The sequence below is a fragment of the Dromaius novaehollandiae genome, chromosome 7, assembly GCF_036370855.1.
Source record: "Dromaius novaehollandiae isolate bDroNov1 chromosome 7, bDroNov1.hap1, whole genome shotgun sequence".
NCBI classification, from domain to species: Eukaryota; Metazoa; Chordata; class Aves; order Casuariiformes; family Dromaiidae; genus Dromaius; species Dromaius novaehollandiae.
In genome coordinates this window covers 23,964,020-23,982,185 of record NC_088104.1, presented here as the reverse complement: position 1 = coordinate 23,982,185, position 18,166 = coordinate 23,964,020, and the positions used below count along the sequence as shown (strand labels likewise).

The 18,166-nt window shown below is 37.2% G+C and overlaps 1 protein-coding gene across 4 annotated transcripts in view; it reads right to left on the bottom strand.

The window, feature by feature from the left end:
• The window catches only part of DYNC1I2 (dynein cytoplasmic 1 intermediate chain 2), a 31,643-nt gene extending 15,970 nt beyond the window's left edge, over positions 1-15,673 (bottom strand). The window contains exons 1-6 of one of the 4 annotated variants that reach the window (XM_026093239.2): positions 15,450-15,673; positions 13,636-13,753; positions 11,769-11,883; positions 8,079-8,169; positions 3,696-3,755; positions 2,240-2,355 (exon numbers count right to left, since the gene is read on the bottom strand). In XM_026093239.2, coding sequence (XP_025949024.2) covers positions 2,240-2,355; positions 3,696-3,755; positions 8,079-8,169; positions 11,769-11,883; positions 13,636-13,753; positions 15,450-15,634 — 685 coding nt within the window. In that variant the 5' untranslated portion in view covers positions 15,635-15,673. The other 3 variants (XM_026093231.2, XM_026093246.2, XM_064514948.1) reach the window with 3 other exon arrangements.
• Between the last annotated feature and the right edge of the window lie 2,493 nt (positions 15,674-18,166).

Below are 18,166 nucleotides of genomic sequence, written 5' to 3'. Positions count from 1 at the left end.
TGGCACACAAAGCAAGCAGAAAAAGTTTTCCTTTGGTTTTTTTTGAATGTGGGAACAATAAAGAAAAGAAAAATCCTATGGAAAATGAGACATGAAAACCTGTAAAAAAGACAGGGAAATTCAGGAATAGCTATGGCCCTGAAACTGTTTTAAACTAAACTTTAAATAACCAGATTTCAAATGGAGGTTAACTTCAATTAATTTCAAAAAAAGCAGAACTGATTCAACCTAAAACACAAACTGTGACAGACAGAACTATTTATATAACTACTTAGACTATATTTAGAACTACAGTTATATAACTATTTAGAGTAACATTTATATAAAATAATGACACAGTAAAGTAAATTTTATTACTTTCTATTGATTTCTACTCACCCTATTCCAAGTCTGCAACAACACCTCGTTAGAGACAAGTATCTCAGTAAACAGCCTCTGCATGCCCCCAAAAACACCCCATAAACTCTGCTTTTGGCAACTACTACAGTAAGTTTGGGTTTTTAAGCAAAAGCTGTTCTTTTGCCAAAACATTTTAAGAAATCACACAAAACAATCACTTAACTACACAGAACTCCTATAAGGATCAGTGGAAGAAAGAGTAAGTTATTGACAGCACAGGCTATACAACATCTAACAGCAATGCTTGTTACTTCATTGTTGCTTCAGAAAAAAAGCACTGTCAAGATTCCCTGGATAATAAAGCGTATTCCTCTCCAGAAATGCCAAGTTTTGAAGGAAAATGTACATCACTGCTGACTGAGGTGACTTACATTGGCAGAGGTGCTTGACAAACTAGCAAAATGACAGCTCACTGGCTAACACTTCAAATCGTAGTCAACACACAAGAACAAAGATAAGCTGTTAAAGAACTGCAAAGATAAACCAGCGAAGGGAGGAAAAAAGAAAGTTTGTATGTCAGTCTGTAGGTCAAGTATATAATACATGCATTAAAATACAGTAACGTATTCCAGGTTGTAAAAAGTAAAAAAGAATGTCTAATCTGAAATGCAGTATGCAACTGTGTAAAAACAATAAAAAGAGAAAAAGTATATCCTCTGGCTTGCTGAGTAACATAGTTTGAAAGATCATCTGGTTTGTATCTTGAAGACGCACTGATTCCTTAAACTGGATATCCGGAGATAATAGAAAAGATAGAAATTTTTCAATATAGAAGTACTGCTGCTATGTATTACCTTAGTTTTCCCTCCTCTTTTCCCTCCACCTAAATCCATTCACAGTATCATTTGCATTTAGTTAAACTTAGCAAAGTGGCCTCAACAACCACTCTAGCCATTTAACAAAAGCAACATATTGATGCAAATTAGAACAACAACAACTCTACACCAAACATTTTCAAGTAAATCGTAGTTTGTGGAAATATCATCCTAATATTTAAGCTCAGTGTATTCCTGTCATGTCTTAAGCTGTGCTTTTACCTCCTTGCATAAGCACCAAGAAATTCACATACCAAAAAAACCCCAAACAAAAAAAGTAAAATTACGGTTAGAACTAAAATTGCTAGCAAAGACACACATGCTCAAAGGCAGTCATAATAAATAAGAGATTTTGTTGTAAAACTATATACAAACTAGACCAAGATTAACATTTTCATTTGCAATTGAATTCAAGTCCTTCAACACTGAAAAGCAAATTTATTAACCAACCGTATTTTCTTTGGAAAGATATCTTTCTTCAAAAACAAGCAAGTCATGCCTGAAACAATGCATATGCTCAACTGCCAAGAACAGAAATTCCCTGGGTTAAATAGGAAATCTGGTCTTACTTTTAAAACTCAATATATAAAAATACAAGTTGATAAAAAGGAGTATATTTTCATTAGCCAACTTCATTGCTTACTGCCACAACTGCCTATGGATACACAGCCTTCAAATAAGTTGTATGGGTTTTCTTAAGGATCATACAGGCAAAATATATCCCACTTCTACTTGTGAGCTTTCAGCTCCTTAAGCAACTCAATGCATCTAATCTGCATGTTTACTAGGGGTGAGAAAATACAAGTATTACTAATAAGAGGAATGTTAAACAAGATGCAGAATGACAATAACATTCTTGAGCAAGACCTAAATGAACTTAATAATAGAATTTATACCAATTATCTCACAAATCAACCTTCATTCTACCTTATTAAGTTTCAAAACCACAAAGTGTTGGTTCTAATTCATACAGTCATCATTATAATAATCGAAGAAAGAACTTTAGTAATAAGTTAATTGTTCACCTTCCTTGGGTTGAGTCATAACAGGTGTTTGCGTCTCCTTTGTATACGTAACAATTTCTCGAGGAGGAAAGTCAACTTGTGTAATTTTAGCCATTCCAAGTTTAACAGGCCCACGTCTAAATAAAATGAATAGAAACATCAGAAAAAAATATTTAACTTTATGAATTATTTCATATTCAACCTAGAACCATGCCCAAGTCATCATGTCAAACATAGCCTAGTCAAACTTAAATCCCATGGAAACTAACCCCTGGAGAAGTCACATGACTATTATTTTTATTTAAAGTCAGTAGCTATTTATACATTTAAGACAAAAAGAACGATGTGCAAATATATACAGATATCTGGAATATAAGATAACATTTTAAAGTTTTGCTCTTTTTCTGTTGACCAGGATACTACTGTGTACTGTGTACATGAAATACCCTATCTTCAGTGGAAGAGACCTGCTCGCATGAGTCACATTTGTAAGGTTAGGGTTCTAGGATTTCAAAGCTTGGAAAATGGCTTAATTATTCTGAATGAAAAAGCATTTCCTGGTCCATTTAACTGCGCTGCCCATCTTTTGATCTACCTCTAAGATATTATTTAGAACTCAGAACTGCAAGTCTGACTCTGGAGTCCACACACTGACAAGTCAGTTATCCATAATGCACTACTCCAGAATACGATACTGAAAACCTCAACGCTTTCATTCTCACTTTAGCTTGTGAAATATGATCTTATAAATGCAGATGCAGCCAGTATCACCTAACTACAACACATAATGTACTTCCAAAAAGCACGTCATATTAATCAGACCCACCTCAGTCGCTGTGATTGCCTATGAAAGGTAATTTCAGTATGTATTGCAGTCAATATAGCAATGATCCAACAATTAAAAGCAATTTATCTATATAAAATTTAGTTTCTCATTATCCACACCTCTCCTAAAATGAAAGGAAAGAAAAAGGAGAAACTTTTTTTTTCTTTCTTTTTTTTTTTTTTTCTTTCTTTTTTTTTTTCTCTAAGATTTTGGTGGGCTGAATCATAGCTCTTATGGCATGTTACAGGTTTTAGCAAGCACTTACAATGAGCTACAGTTTTTATAAGCGTACTTGACCTATTAATCTGGATGTTATATGAAAAGATGGGAGTCATTCTGTGTTTTAAATAGATAGTTATTCTAAGCTTTTTATTTTAAAGAAATTATTTTTAAAGCTTATCTTGCCAAAGAAAGATTCAAAGAAAAACAATAACCAATGAGTTTTGATATTAGAAATAAGCACCTTTACGTATATTTAATAAGATCAAAATTTCCTGCTACAAACAAACAGCACTGTCTTGGGACACTGTGAACCTTCATTAGCCACAGAATATTTTCTTAACAGTTACTTGAAGTCTTAAGAAAAATAAGCTCTAATATTCATTATTCATAAATATATTAAAGAGGGAATATAATAAATCTATGTAATACCCCAGATCGGAATCAGAGTGAAGCTGAAGAACTGATGGATCAGTATCCCAATGCAGCGTCCTGATACCACAAGTTGAACAACCATGCAGCATTAGCAAAAAAGGCCAGAGATTAGTGAAGCAAATACAAACTATGAAATGCTAGAGTTATAGTAAGCTTACAGTTATTTCATTCTTCACAAAAAACAAAGCAATGTAACGTCAGTTAAGGGAAATTCACCAAAAATTCAGTGCAATAATACATACAGCAAATACAAAAGTTAAAAAGCAAACACAGAATTCAGAGCTATTAGAAAAGAATTATTTTAAAGATTGAAAGTTAAAGATTTGCAAACAAACGTAGGCTTTATGAGAGGCAAATAAAAACTATTTTAATTACTGACAGGAACTATTACAGACTTTAAACTCCTTTTAAAATCCGTACAGATCTGGTCATGTCATATGAAGATAGATTTGTTAACATTATGCAGTCTTGCCCAGAGCATTAAATATGTGGAGGAAATTGTCATATTGGTAAAGGAAATGAGTCAACACAAACCTTTTGGTGGAGGTAAAAATGCATTTCCACTGGGATAGAGAACTGCTAGAGTTTCCAAGATGTGACACTGCAGTAATTATGGGTTAAGCACTGCCTTGGGCTTATAAGTGTGATCTGATTTAGAGACAATTCTGTTTAAGGTATTTAAGTCTCTTAGATACAGCGGGCTTTATATTAATAACACATTTCAAAGTACTGTGGAGATCTCATCGGAGTAACAAACAGAATGCATCCACTGCAAGTTACTTTTATCTCAAAAGAAATATGAACTTGGGCCTAAATCTCATCTCTTTCCCTTCATTCTTAGCCTTCACCACAAAGTTTCCTTTAGTGCTACTGCCTACTATGACACTTAGGCAGAGTTTTAAAACAGTTTTTTAATACTTAAAACAGGCATATAGGAAATATTAACAGGCAAACATATTTTTGTCTTATGCTTCTAGACACTATTGTATTTTTAAAATCATGTTTTTAACAAATTGAAAAATAAAGAATAGGTAATATTTTACTACAAGTAGTCAATAAAAGATACGTATTCCCCTCTATCATTTTAAGAATGGTAATGTTCTTTTAAAGCAAGTGCAGAATTCCTAAAGGTGATCTCAAAAGTTTACAGGCAATGCCATAAAAACTCACTTGTACTGGTGTATCATGCATTATCTTGTTTTTGTAGAAAGTGTGTCAGAAGAGTAATTGATTATAGCTTAATTAAGAATTACAGAACCACTGCCTACTGCATCCATAGCAACAATTTAACACCCAAATTCCCAAACTCTCCATATCTTTGGTGTGTCAGGAAATAGACTGTCTTGTCATAAACTTAATTATTTGAGTATACTTATTTTTTAGGTTTCTGCTATTCTTCTTGGACAAATAAATCTAAGCTTCCAGTTTAAACTGGTTCCTGAAACTTCAGGTTGGATATTGCTTGTACTTTACACATTAAAAAAAAGAAAACAAAAACCAAACAACCCTTCTACCAAAAACCTTCAGATTGCTTCTGCAAAGGAAGATTTCTTATCTTCAGATAGTTCCATGCTACATACCACAACACTCGTCAAACATTTTGCCAACTTTTTCAGTAACACTTGGGAGGGCTACAAATTAGAAGACTCCTACCCTTGTGCCTAGTATAAGACCTAGATCTTCCTGAGGTTGCTCTCCTGCTTTCAAAGCATTTTTTTTTAAACCTTTCAACAGTTTCTTCAGTGGTACTAGGGACAGTCTGCCTTTTAAATTAGTTAAATTTAATATACAGTATAGGACTTACTGTTAATCTTTCTCCAAAATTTTCTTTTAAAATAAAGGCAACATTCTAAAATAAAATTTATCTTTTATATGTGTACCACAACGATATAAAATACCATTCTTTTTGTTTTGCAGAAACTTCTTATGCCTTAAGTTGTATTAATTTATCTATAAGCTTCAGTGAATAGAACAGAATGGATTCTTCCACATACACCTGAACTTCTATGCATCCCGGCTTACTCCTAATGCTCCACATATCTTTAAGCACTTCATACATTTAAACTAAATCTTTGTAAATCTACATTTAAACCTAACCTAAATATAAACCAACTATATCAATCCTCAGTCTTGAATTCTTACTCTTAACTGAGGAAAAGAGAGAAGGAACAGTAACAAACTGGAAGACAAAACTGTTTACTGATCAAGCCAGATGGAGGTAACAGCAGGAACAAAGTCTGAACACTGTTTTACTAATTACTAAATAAATAAAGTTACTGGGAAGATTCAGCACCATACAGCAAAAAAGACTAAATTTACAAAGGAGATCATCTCTATAAAGCACAGTTCCAGCACGAACAGAGAACTGTAGAGGGCCACACACCATCAAATAACTGAAATAATACACTGATATAAAAGGGCTTGTTTTAAGACTATCAAGAACATTGGAACAACTTGAACCTGCTAACATATCTCATACTGACACAGAAGTCATCTGTGAACTGCCAGGTATAATGCTGGGGAATTATCGCACAGTACAACTTTTTCCATTGTTTTTCAGGTTCATGTGGATGTGTACATTAGGCATGCTGTACACATTTTCACTAATATAGTAGGATATGGACATCTGTTTACCATCAGATGGGAACAATGTTATCCATTGATCAAAGAATAAACAAGGGGAGCCTCTCTAACAGCAACAATATATTGCCTTAAATCTAGCTATACAGTTATACCCCTGTTCTGTATTTCCAGGGCAGCATCTTTTTTTACACTTGCTTGTCTTGGAAGTTGTCAAGATCTACATGGAGTTTTAAGTTTTGCAAATAGCTGAAGCTATAGGGGTTTAGAATACAAGCTTTCTCAAATCTTCATAAAAATGAGTATGCATAAAACAGCATTATGTTACTACATATGTGGAACATACAATCAGAGAACATTCGAGGTGGAGACAGATTCAGTAAACAACATGAATGGGGAGTCTGACTATACAGGTATGTAACGTACACATATTACCATATTAAGTTATACATGAAAAGAAAAATTCTATTTATCAAACATTTATTGCTTTCTCTTCTAGACAGTGAATTTAAACATAAAATGACAATTCAGTAAGTTACTTGAAATTCAGGATTACTACTTAAAATTTGCTTTTACTAAATTAAAGAGCAATGATATTGGTTCTTCAGCTACATGACAAGTGAACTTCAGTTGCATAGTGAAGAAACTATATACTCAAGACAGCACATAGGCACTGTCAAAAAGAGTTTGTGTTCGTATCTGTTGCCGACTGTATTCTCCTGGTTTTAACTTAGCGGTTGCTACTTGGAAATAAACAACTCATAACTTTTGCTTAGACCATTAAAATCTTGAATACTTTTAGATTAAGATTTTAGATTAAAAACATGCATACAAAATGTTACTCTAGTCTCTTTTAAATATACATGGAAGTGTATAAGTATTCACTCCTTCTTCAAAATGACCACTCATACAGGCACAAAAGTAACTGAAGATGTGCTTTAACTAGACTTTATCCATGAAACACACATAGGAAATTTAAATTACACATGAGCAATAATTTGCTGTGAAAATATAATTTATCAATATTAATAGGCAAATACTGTTCTTATTCACAGACTGTGCATGGGATATGACAAACAATGGAAACTCCCTTTGGAGGTAGTGTTTCCCATCTTATCACCCATAAATCTCCACTTTGAATTCCTGGTTTAACAGAAATATTTATCTGTCTTTAAAGCAGTATTTCTCAAACTGTCATGCACAAAAAAAAAAAAGCTCAAAGGAATGTAGCAAGTACTGGAGCTGGAAAAAACTGCACTACCAACATGGTGCTATGCTTTGGCCAAATGAGGGAAATTGTGAACAGTACAGTTTTGTGGCAGGGGATAGGGTAGCTACAAGGTAAAATAACTTGAGAAGTATTGTTCTGAGTACAAGAAATTCAGAAGCAAGGCAAGGTTTGTAGACAATATCTTTTACTACAACAGTTGGAAAAAGGAAATAGCTTATGATACATATATGCCCTCCTTTAAAAAGCTGGGAAGAGCCCAAAAGTTTGACTTTTCCAGTTGTTCCACTGTCCTCACACATTCACATTTACAAGAATATTACCACAAGACATTCAGATTCATTTTACGTTAAACTTGCAAGTTTAAACAACTCTGAGTTAACGTTAGCAATTTCAAATTAGTAAATATAGCTGTATTTCAAATTATAAAGTAAAGCACTTGCGTAAAACAGCAACAGATTCAACACCACTGTAACCTCATATTCAAGTCATCAACCTTGACTGCTTATAAAGTTTAGACTATTCAAAATACAAGTGTTAAACAAAGGAATATGTCAAAGAAAGTGACATACCTAGATCCAACAGCACCATCACCAGAGTCCTGGCTTCCAGCCTCACTTGGCGTACTCACAGATTTGGAAGACGGAGAGGTAGGAGGAGGGACTAGATAGTGAAACAGACAGGTATCCGCTGTTACTACTCGGAGAGGTTGCACAGCTTAAGATGTTTCCAAATTAATTTAACATGAAGTATTAAAAAAAAAAAATGGCAAACAAAAAATACATGGATGAAAATGAACAGTAGAAAGAGAGGGGAAAAGACAATGTTAACATTTCATGCTGGACGTTCATGCAATTGTTTGGCATTTACGAACCTGGGGCATACAAAAAGGCATGGAAGGAAAGACATTTAAGAGCAAATGACCTGAAAATAGATTTTTAAAACTGAACTTCTATAAATGGTGGCACCAACGTGCAAAAGATAATTTCCACTAAATCATGTTGCTTAAAAGTAAAAGGAATATATGTGTTAATATGGTTCAACATTAGTTTTCTTAAAAATATTTAACTGGTGATTTTGTTTCAAAATACATAATCACAGAAGCGGGGACCAAAAAAGTGGTTTTGTCATGGAGCATACTACTATTTTAGCTTTAGTTTGAGTCAAACATAAATCTTGTGTCATCTACCCCAAACACATTGAAGTGTCTGGTGTTGGGTTTTTGGTTTTGGTTTTTTCCTCTTTTTATTAGACAAACTGTCTAGCACTGTCATATTGAAACTTTTTCTTAAACGTCAGTTCATTTCCAGCATTTAGATTAAGACTGCAAAAAACAGTTTAAAAAGCAACATGTTTTTTGGAATTGATACATAACAATGAATGATATCATGCCATTTGAACAACACAAAACTATTCCAGTATTTCTTTCAAATGTTCTTTTTAAAAGTGGTAACTTAAATTTATGCTTAAGAATTAGGATGTGTTTCAAAGTTCCTTATATGCTTCACTTTTCAGTAACATGTAAAACATTCAGACAACCCATTCACTCCTTAATTGAACAATGTGAGATTAGAAACTTATTTTGTCACCATTTAAAAAAGTCACTTAGCTCTACCTAGAAATAAGTATGGCCAAAAAATGCAAACTAGAAATAAACTCATAACAGTATACATGGTCAAGACATAAATAATGAATTAGGACATCACAAAGCCAGATCTAAAAGTATTTGTTATGCTACTACTCTTTCATCCCACCCATTCTAATCATTTAGCAAAAGACAAAAGCAAGTGACAGCCATCCAGAGGTTTAAGGCCTCTAAAGTAGCTGTCACCTCTCTTTCATGACCCTGTGAAACTGTGACACAGAGTCTAAAATACAACCATAGCAATCAAAACGAACTTAACTACATTGCATCATCACTACAAGAGTAATTAATAAATGAAACCAAGGCTAATAACTCCAGAAAAGAATGACATTATACAAATGCAAGACATTCCTGTAACACACACAAGAATTACATACAGCGATTTTAAAATGGAAAAGCCCCACACAAATGAACTCAATCTCTGCAGACTTTTGTACGAGAAGAACAAAAAAATTCCTAATTCTCAAATTTCTTCCCACAGAATACAAATTCAAGTTTTTCCTCATAGAAAAAAAACTGCTGTTCAAACTCCATCAAGCTCTCCATAAAAAAAAAAAAACTGTAATACAAAGAACATAAAGTGAAAGAGAATGACAGTAAAACAAAACATATACAGACACAAACGGAACAAGGTTTACTATCACCTAAAAATTCACCAAAGACAATTAAATACAACTATAGTTTCTTCAGTAAAAACTCCTCAAACTTTCTACCCTATTTTATTCAAAGTAAATACTTAAACTATAGTAGTTTTATCTATTTGCACACTCTTCAGTTAGCAAGTTAATAAGTTAATCTAATAATTAAAAAATAGTAAGATCATAGTTAATAAGGGAGAGCAGACTGTGAACACCAAGAAACACACTGCTTCAAGAGCTGAACTACAATTTATGTCAGAGTTAAGTGGCTTAGTATTTGATGCTACATTGCCCTCTCGTGGAGGGAGCTGCTTTCAAGGAATTTTTCCCATTAGTTAGGTGATACCTATTTAATGCATACATGTCAAGAAAAGACCAATTCGACCTACCCTAAGAGAGGATGAAACTATAGTGACTTCTCAAAAGTTATTTTGTTTCACTAACTTATGCTTTCTTATATGAAAAGTACCAAAAGTATACACTTTTCCTACTATTCATACTATACTTCATACTATTATGCTGCCATCTTCTGTAACAGAGAGCCACCTTTCTTTGGCACTGTACTAGCATGTCTTGTCAGTATCCAGTCAGCAGACTGAGCTCATGCTTCAGGCACACTACTGCGAGGTAGAGGGTAGGGCATTTTAGCTTAGTTTAGGATCTGGACCTGACCTGGGTATCCTGCAAGGGAACAGCAGGAGTCTGAGAATCTGTGTACGCAGCCAGGTGTGGTTAAGGAGGGGCTCAAAGGAATTAAACAACACTGACAGGAGTGTGCCCTGGTCTCACATGCCAGCAACTCAGAGGGGAGTTTTGTTGTGTTTTCATTTGTTTTTTAACCACACAGCTACTGCTCTAAATCCATGTGATGACTGCCTTTGAGGACTGGCTATCATGTGATTTTTAGATTTGCTCTCACAGATTTTAAAAAAATATATATGATCTTACGTATTTCTGTAAGAGTCTCATGTCAACTGCCTTAGCAAGACTTCATACAAGAAAGCATTCAACCAAACCAAATAAAATCTCTAATAGATAAGAACTGATTACTTACAATATACTCCAGTGCTAACACAGCCCAAACACAATCTCTAGAACTGTCAGAAAGAACAGCCCAAGCTACTAAGAAATTTCTGCTGCGGCTGATGTAATGGAAATGGCTTTAATGGTATTCAACGCTCATTTTTAAACGTTTCGGGATTATCCAGAAGCAATTATGAATATGTAGTCATGCACAGACCATCCCAATAACAAATGATATTTTTTTTTAATATTTGCCAACCCAGTTGAAATAAACCCTCATCATCATTAAATCAAGTCTGAAAAGTAAGTTTTAACATTTCTAGAATTTTAAACCTGGAAGATAAGAAGTGGAGCTCAAGTATTCCCCCCTGCTTTTGTTTTCCAGAGAGACACAGCTAAGTAAAGGCAAAGAACAACAACCAATACACTATACCAATACACACATCCAAGAATGGCATAGACACGAATTATCCTCCTAGAGAGTTAAGTTTTATACTTAGCCTTGCTATTACTCCATCAAAGTCCGTCAGGTATTTGAGATAAGGAGAATTAGGGAGTAAACATGCAGAAAGGAAACAAGCCAACTCTGCATGAAAATATCAGAGTTTGGATTTGACATTATGAAACAGAAGAAATACAGAAAAATAATATGCAGGAAAAATAGGAGAAAAGAACAAGAATACACCATATTTATATATTTCAACTAAAAGATGCTAAAGAATCTATCAAGTACAAAACAAATCTTTTACAAATACTACTACTGAGTACTGAGACACATTACTGGACATTACAACAAATGACAACCATGCAGGACAAAGTAGTACCAAAACCAGACAAGCATACCGAAATAATAGTGGCCATGGAATTTTCAAGATAGTTATACAAATATCACAATCTTAACAACAAAATATGCAGGGCAAAATCTTTATTTCATTAACTAATATTAATATTCTTACCAACAGGAGAGTCAGGTGTTAACCCCATGCTCTGAAGTAATGCTTCGGCTTCTCTTCTCTTCTTTTCAAGATCAGATTCTTCTTGTACAGGAAGAACTTCTTTCTTCTGATCAGTCTAAAAATAATTAAATAATTAAGTTACAGCATTTAATTGGTATGAAGAACAGTTTAATTTCATTTCTGAGATCTCAGTGTTTTCTGTGCTACTGACACCTGTTATCATACAGGTTAGATAACTGAGTCTAGTAATTCTGATGATCTTTTCTGTAGATAAAGTAAACAGCAGTCAGGAATCACCAAATTTGGAAGTTCTGGTACTGTCTTCAATACACAATGGCATATATAATGAGTGAAAGTGTCTTCCCATTTGTCAAAACAGCTGACACTTCATAAGATCAAGAACACTTTTTTCTTATGCTAATGCTAACCACTGTAAAATTATTAGGATGCTAAGCTGGATATAGCGCACGCTAAACTGTGTTACAATTAAGAATAAGGACATAAGGGAGATGATTGCCTCTGTGATCATTTTAATTATTTTTTGTTTTTTAACAAAAACAAAGGGCTGCTTAGTGAGAAAGCTTTCTTTTGAATCTCAGAGTTTTCACAAAACAAATACAAAACCTTAAAAAAAATTTTTGCAGTAACTACTTAATGTCCAAAAGTTTGCAATGGATTTAAATATTTTTAAGTTGTTTTATTTTCTGCTAAATTTCACACAACAAAAGAACAAAAATCACACTCTCATCCTCTTTGAAAGATGCTGAGCACTTCTCCACATTTTTTTCACACCTTATCTCAATTCGAGAGATATGATTCATAGTTTAAGGTATTCCCAACTCAGTCACCGACAAGTGAATGCTTTTGTAAATGTAAATTAATTATATAAATACAAAGCTTTAAAAGAAGCAGCAAAATCTAGACCAGCCTATTCTATCACAATGTCATGATTAAAGACCAACTGCTCTTCGCATGGGTGCATGTTATGCTTCTAATCTACCGTACAATTCCTTTTAAAAAAAAGCCACTCCCAAACTTTAGAGCAAGTCCCCAACTGATGAGCCACTGTATCACATGTGGAACCTCAAATACAGACAATATATTGTTCACAAGATCATCAGAACGTATTCTGAGATATTTCTCTCGCCTTTGTCTGTATCATGTTGCTGGCAGCTGCCCAGTCTTGAGCCATATGCTAATTCAGGACTCCTACGAGATCGTAATCAAAATACAGAAATGTCAAAAAAAGATGCCCAACAGACCAAAACATTCAGGCAAGTTTTATTTATGATATATAACTTGCTTTCAGCAGAGAAGTGGTGAGACATCACTGACACACGTAAGCAAGGAAAAAATCCAGAAGACTGTTAACAAACTGAGTCTAACACACAAGTAGCATGTGTCCTGAGTGCTGCTCCAAATTTAAAATTCAGGCTAAAGAGCAGAAAAATACAGCACATTGTTAGTACAGTTACAACACTAGCACACGGGCATTCTGAGAACTGCATTTCAGAAATGTGTCCTCTAAGTAATACCACCACAAATTATTAAGCAGAGCTTTGGTGCAGTACTTTGGTTGCTTCTCACAGTGATTTGATTAATGATGTCCCATGAACACAAGTATAAAGTTTAGATTTCTACAAACACAAGCGTGGGATTTTATTTTTTAATATAACTTGCTTTATCGACAATTCTAAAGAAAAGAAGAGGCATTTGTTCCTCACAGGAAACTGCTACATTTGCACCAGCAACAGACCATTAAATAGACTCTCTCTAAATAACATGTAGCAAATAACTTTAAGTAAACTTACCTTTCAGACAAGTTACATATGGAAACAGTCAAATTTAAAAAAAATATATTTCTTACTTCTTTTTTCTTTCTTTCTTCCTCCTTTCTTTTTTTCTCCTCCCTGATTTGAGCCAATCGTTGTTTCTTGCGCTCCAACTCTGCCTTCAGTTCACTTTTGTCCGACATGGTTGAAACACTGATCAACACAGAAACCACACAATGGTTATCTGTATGTTTTTAAAGATAGCAACTTTTCTTAAGTAAGCAGCTATTAACGTATCTGTACTAGCTTACAAAACCCAGAACAGTGAAAAATCTTAAAATCATAGATTTCCCTCACTTAACACAATCTAACTATTGAAAAGATTGTTTTAAAACAAAGAGAACTATGGTATGGTGACCGCATCCATTCCTAACGCACTTCTGAAGCTGCGTGAAAGAACCGTTTTGAAAGAAATACATTAAACGCCAAAGATGGTACTATCTGATCTTGCCACAGGATCCTGTACAGCTACAGAGCCAATTGCAAGACTGATAAATAAAAAAATGCAAGAAGAGTACTTTTGCAGTATTTACCTTTACTTTTCATTTTAGTACTTTAAATGTTGGCATGTTATAAATTAGCAGTATGCAGGCTACATATCCTGCCACAAACAGCTGTAGGATTCAAAATACAGATTTAATAAAAGATTTAGTAGGATTAATAGAAATTGCAAAGCAAAATAGGTTCAAATGTCATAACAAAAGAAAAAAGTATGAAATATGTGGATGCTCAAAGAGCTTTTTGTACACTGTCAGCTAAGATATCGGTGGATAGCAAAAAAAATCCACAAAAATGTTTTGCTACATAACTAATCTCATTAAGTACAGATACAAAAGCCATCAATAAACAAAACCAAAAAACACCATTTCACGACTTCACAGAGATTTAAAACACAGGTACGAAAAACTGTATGAATGGGCTTAGTGAATAAAAAGTTAATGGTTTTGCTGTTAAGCAAATGCAAGTATATCCAGTATCAAAAACGCAGAAGTGGTTCTGCAATGCCTGAGGGATCTACAGATGCTTTTACACTAAGCTTGCAGACAATGACGTCAAATTAAGCATTAGTAATACATGATTCGCTAAGTTAAAATTAAGAATACCTGCAAGTGTTTGTCTAGCACAGAAAATGAGGCAAAATCAAAACGAAGCAAGTCTCATCGGTATGTTTTTCACCCATTTTGACTGCAAACATTTAGGTATTACTACTGAGGGGGGAAAAAAAAATCTCCCGCCGGCATTTTAAGACAGTATTTCTGTGCTACTTCAAACGGCACTAGGAACGCCTGCTGTCAACGCAAAATGGAGTTTCTCCCCGGCAGCCGCTATCGGTCTGCCTAACACCGAGCCAGGGAAGCAGCGCGGCACAACCGAGCCGCCCCAGGACGAGCGCGCCCGCCCGGCGCCGCCCGCGGCAGCAGCAGCTGCGGGCAGCGGCTACCCCCCCGGCCGGGCCCCCGCCGCGCGCGGCCGCGGGGGAGGCGGCGGGTGGAGCCCGGAGCTGCTGCCCGCCCCGGGACGCCGCCACCACCCGGCGGCGAGGCGCGGCTGGGCTCCCGCCCCGGCCCAACCCCGCTGCCGCGCCCCTCGCCCGCCGGGGCGACGCCGAGACGAAGTGGGGTCCCCCCCACTGGGCGGGCCCGGGCCCCGGCCCCGGCCCCGGCCCCGCGCCGCGCCGCACAGCCGCGGGACCCGTGCGCACCTGGGAGCGGCGCCGCGCTGCGCCCAATCGCCCCTCTCGCCGCTTCCGCCGCTCCACAAAGGCGGTGGCAGCTGACAGGCAGGAGCCTACGGCGGCCGTCGAGCATCAAACCACCCCCAAAGCGTAGCGGGATGCGCAGGCACTCACGGGAAGCGCGGAAGGACACGAAGGCTTGCCGGTGGCAGGACCCTGATGCGCTCAACCTCCAACGCCTCGCTCCTTTGCGGGCGGCAACCTGAAAGGAATTCACACGGGGAAAGAGCGTGATGCGACGGAGGTGGCCTTCCCTCAAGCGCGAGTGACACCAAGACCAGAACAACGACGCCCAGCATGCCCCGCGCCCCGCTGGGCGGGCCTCGCCCTCAGGGCCCCGTGGCGTGTGCGCGCCGCGGCCGCGCGCGGCATGCTGGGAGCTGTAGTCTTAGGGGCCGCACTGGCGGCGACCCGCAGGCGCAGGCTCTGCGGCGCGAGCGCCATAGCGTTCCCGGGGGTGCGCGCGCCGCCCTGCTCGTAGCGGCGGTTAAGCGGCTCGTCCGGCGCTGGAGGCGGGAGGGCAGCGGCCTTTGGGGTGGCTCGCGGCCTCGCCTCACGGGGGCCCCGCTGCGCCCGCGTACCTCTGGCAAGGGCCGGCCTTGAGGGGAGCGGGCCGAGGCGAGACGGCCAGCGCTTTGTGCAGGGCATCGCCTCGTCCTTCAGTTTGGCTTCCCCGTCAGCGCGGGGCTGACGAGATGTTGTGGGCACAAGAGTTCTCGGAGGGTGAGGATCCACGGTAGCCACTGCAGGGCCAGCAACCAAGCAATGAAACAACTCAGCCCGATGTGAACGTTGATTGAACTGTGTAATTTTAATCATAGGCCAGACAGGCTGGTAGCCATAATCGCCTCACAAGCAGACTCCTTCATAGTGAGTGCAGACTGTATTAAAGTTATGCCAAAACCAAACTGCATCAGTGCAACCATCAGGCAGGAATGAGGTTACACAATTCACTTTGATACCAGTACCAACGGACAGTGAGTGACATTGCTATTCCCTGATGGGGAATTACCAAAATAAGAATGTTGCCACTTGTGCCCCAGGGAAGCGTTTATCAAGGTTTCTCTTTTTTTGTTTCCCCTAACTTTTAAGCCAGTGCTACTGCCAACAAAAAGTCAGTGAAGTCCTTGATTCCTCATACTGCTCATCCCCCCTAAACTGTGCTTATCAAAGCAGAATTAATATGGAGAACTCATATGGCTCAAGGGGAGCATGTGTTCACAACACTTAGCGAAATTAAGTTTATAGAGGCAATAACTGTATCAGCTCCACAGAAGATTTAATTTTCTGCTATTATAAATTGGAATAATTTATTTAAAATCAGTGGATCTATGAACATTTATGCCTGGTAAGGATATTTTCTGAACTCTTGCTGACTTGCTTGTGTTCTCAGGAAACATTGGAAAAGGACTGAGCTTTCATTCAGGCTGTGTCAGGAAGAGGGCCTGTTATGTGTCATAAACAAACAGGTTGGTACTTGGCTGGGATTATTCCCTGGAGAAATCAGCAGGAATCAGTTTTTATTATTCACTACTCAGTAATCTTCCATCTGAGTCAGGGTTCATACTATACCTTAAAGAAAATTAGAAAAAATGTCTGTTGTCTAAACAGCTTCTGATCATTAAATAACCCCCAGTACATTTCCTAAGAGAATGGGTGTTACCATTCAGAGAAACTGTAAATGCTTATCAGTGAAACTGTCAAGGAAAATTGTATGATGTGCAAGAAAAGGGTTTACATCTTTTCTTAGTGATGGAAATATGAAGATGACAGTAATGAACTTCAACAAACACCTATGTCTTTGAATTTATTTGCTAGTATGATGCCCCTGAGAACAGGAATGTGTGTTTTGTTTCTGTTTTCTATTTATGCTTCTTGTTTGGCCATATAATATCAATTTTGTATTTGAAGCTTTCTACTACTATTTTTCAAATTTGCATTTAAAATTATGAATGTAGAAATAATATATTTCATGTCTGTGATGAGTTTAGCCAATTGAATTTTGATAATTGATCTTCTGCACTGAAACATATTTCTTGGTCCTGGACCTAAATATACAAATTAATTATATCTGCTGAGGATCGTGTGTACAATAGCTAATTTTTGCAGCATTGACATTCCTTTTTTTCTGTGTAAATGCTCACAGTAGTTTTCAAATAGCTGTATCTGGGTCAGTTTGGCAGTGACACAAATATTGACAGAATGCTAACTCTATACAAATACATCTGTGGTTTGTTACCAGTCGTTGATTTCGTAAGTAATAACAGATTAAATAAACTGAGAATCTTTTCTTCAGCTGGGAGGCTCAGGAAATATATGGTGGGAGGACAGGTTTGAGAAAGTATACAGGTTGTGGATGTTGACAAGTGAGTGTTGTCTCCTAGCCTCTGCTTCGTGGTGACAGTATCTTTTGGTATGGTGAACCCCAATTTTATAATGGTCTCTAAGAATATGGAAAGTTATACCATGAGGGGACCTCTTTCTATCTCTAGGGATGGAAAAATAGTAGCCTGTAGTGGTTTTTATTCATCCATCCTATGCCCTGGATCTAGGGTAAGCACGGCTTGGTTAAGACTTGAACACCTGCCTTAACAGCTATTGTGTACCTAAGTAAACAGAGTTAGTGTATTTCTAAGAAGTTATTTTGATCCATAGAAAGGATTGATAAAGACAAATGTGGTTTCTCCTGCAGACAGACAGGAATCCACACTGCAAACAGGAAGACATCAGTCAGTTCAGAAGAGTCTCTGCTTTTGTCTTTTGGAGAACATCAGGCTTCTGTGCTGCCTGAATTGGCAGATGGGTAGATAGCAAAGGCAAGTGGGCCCTCA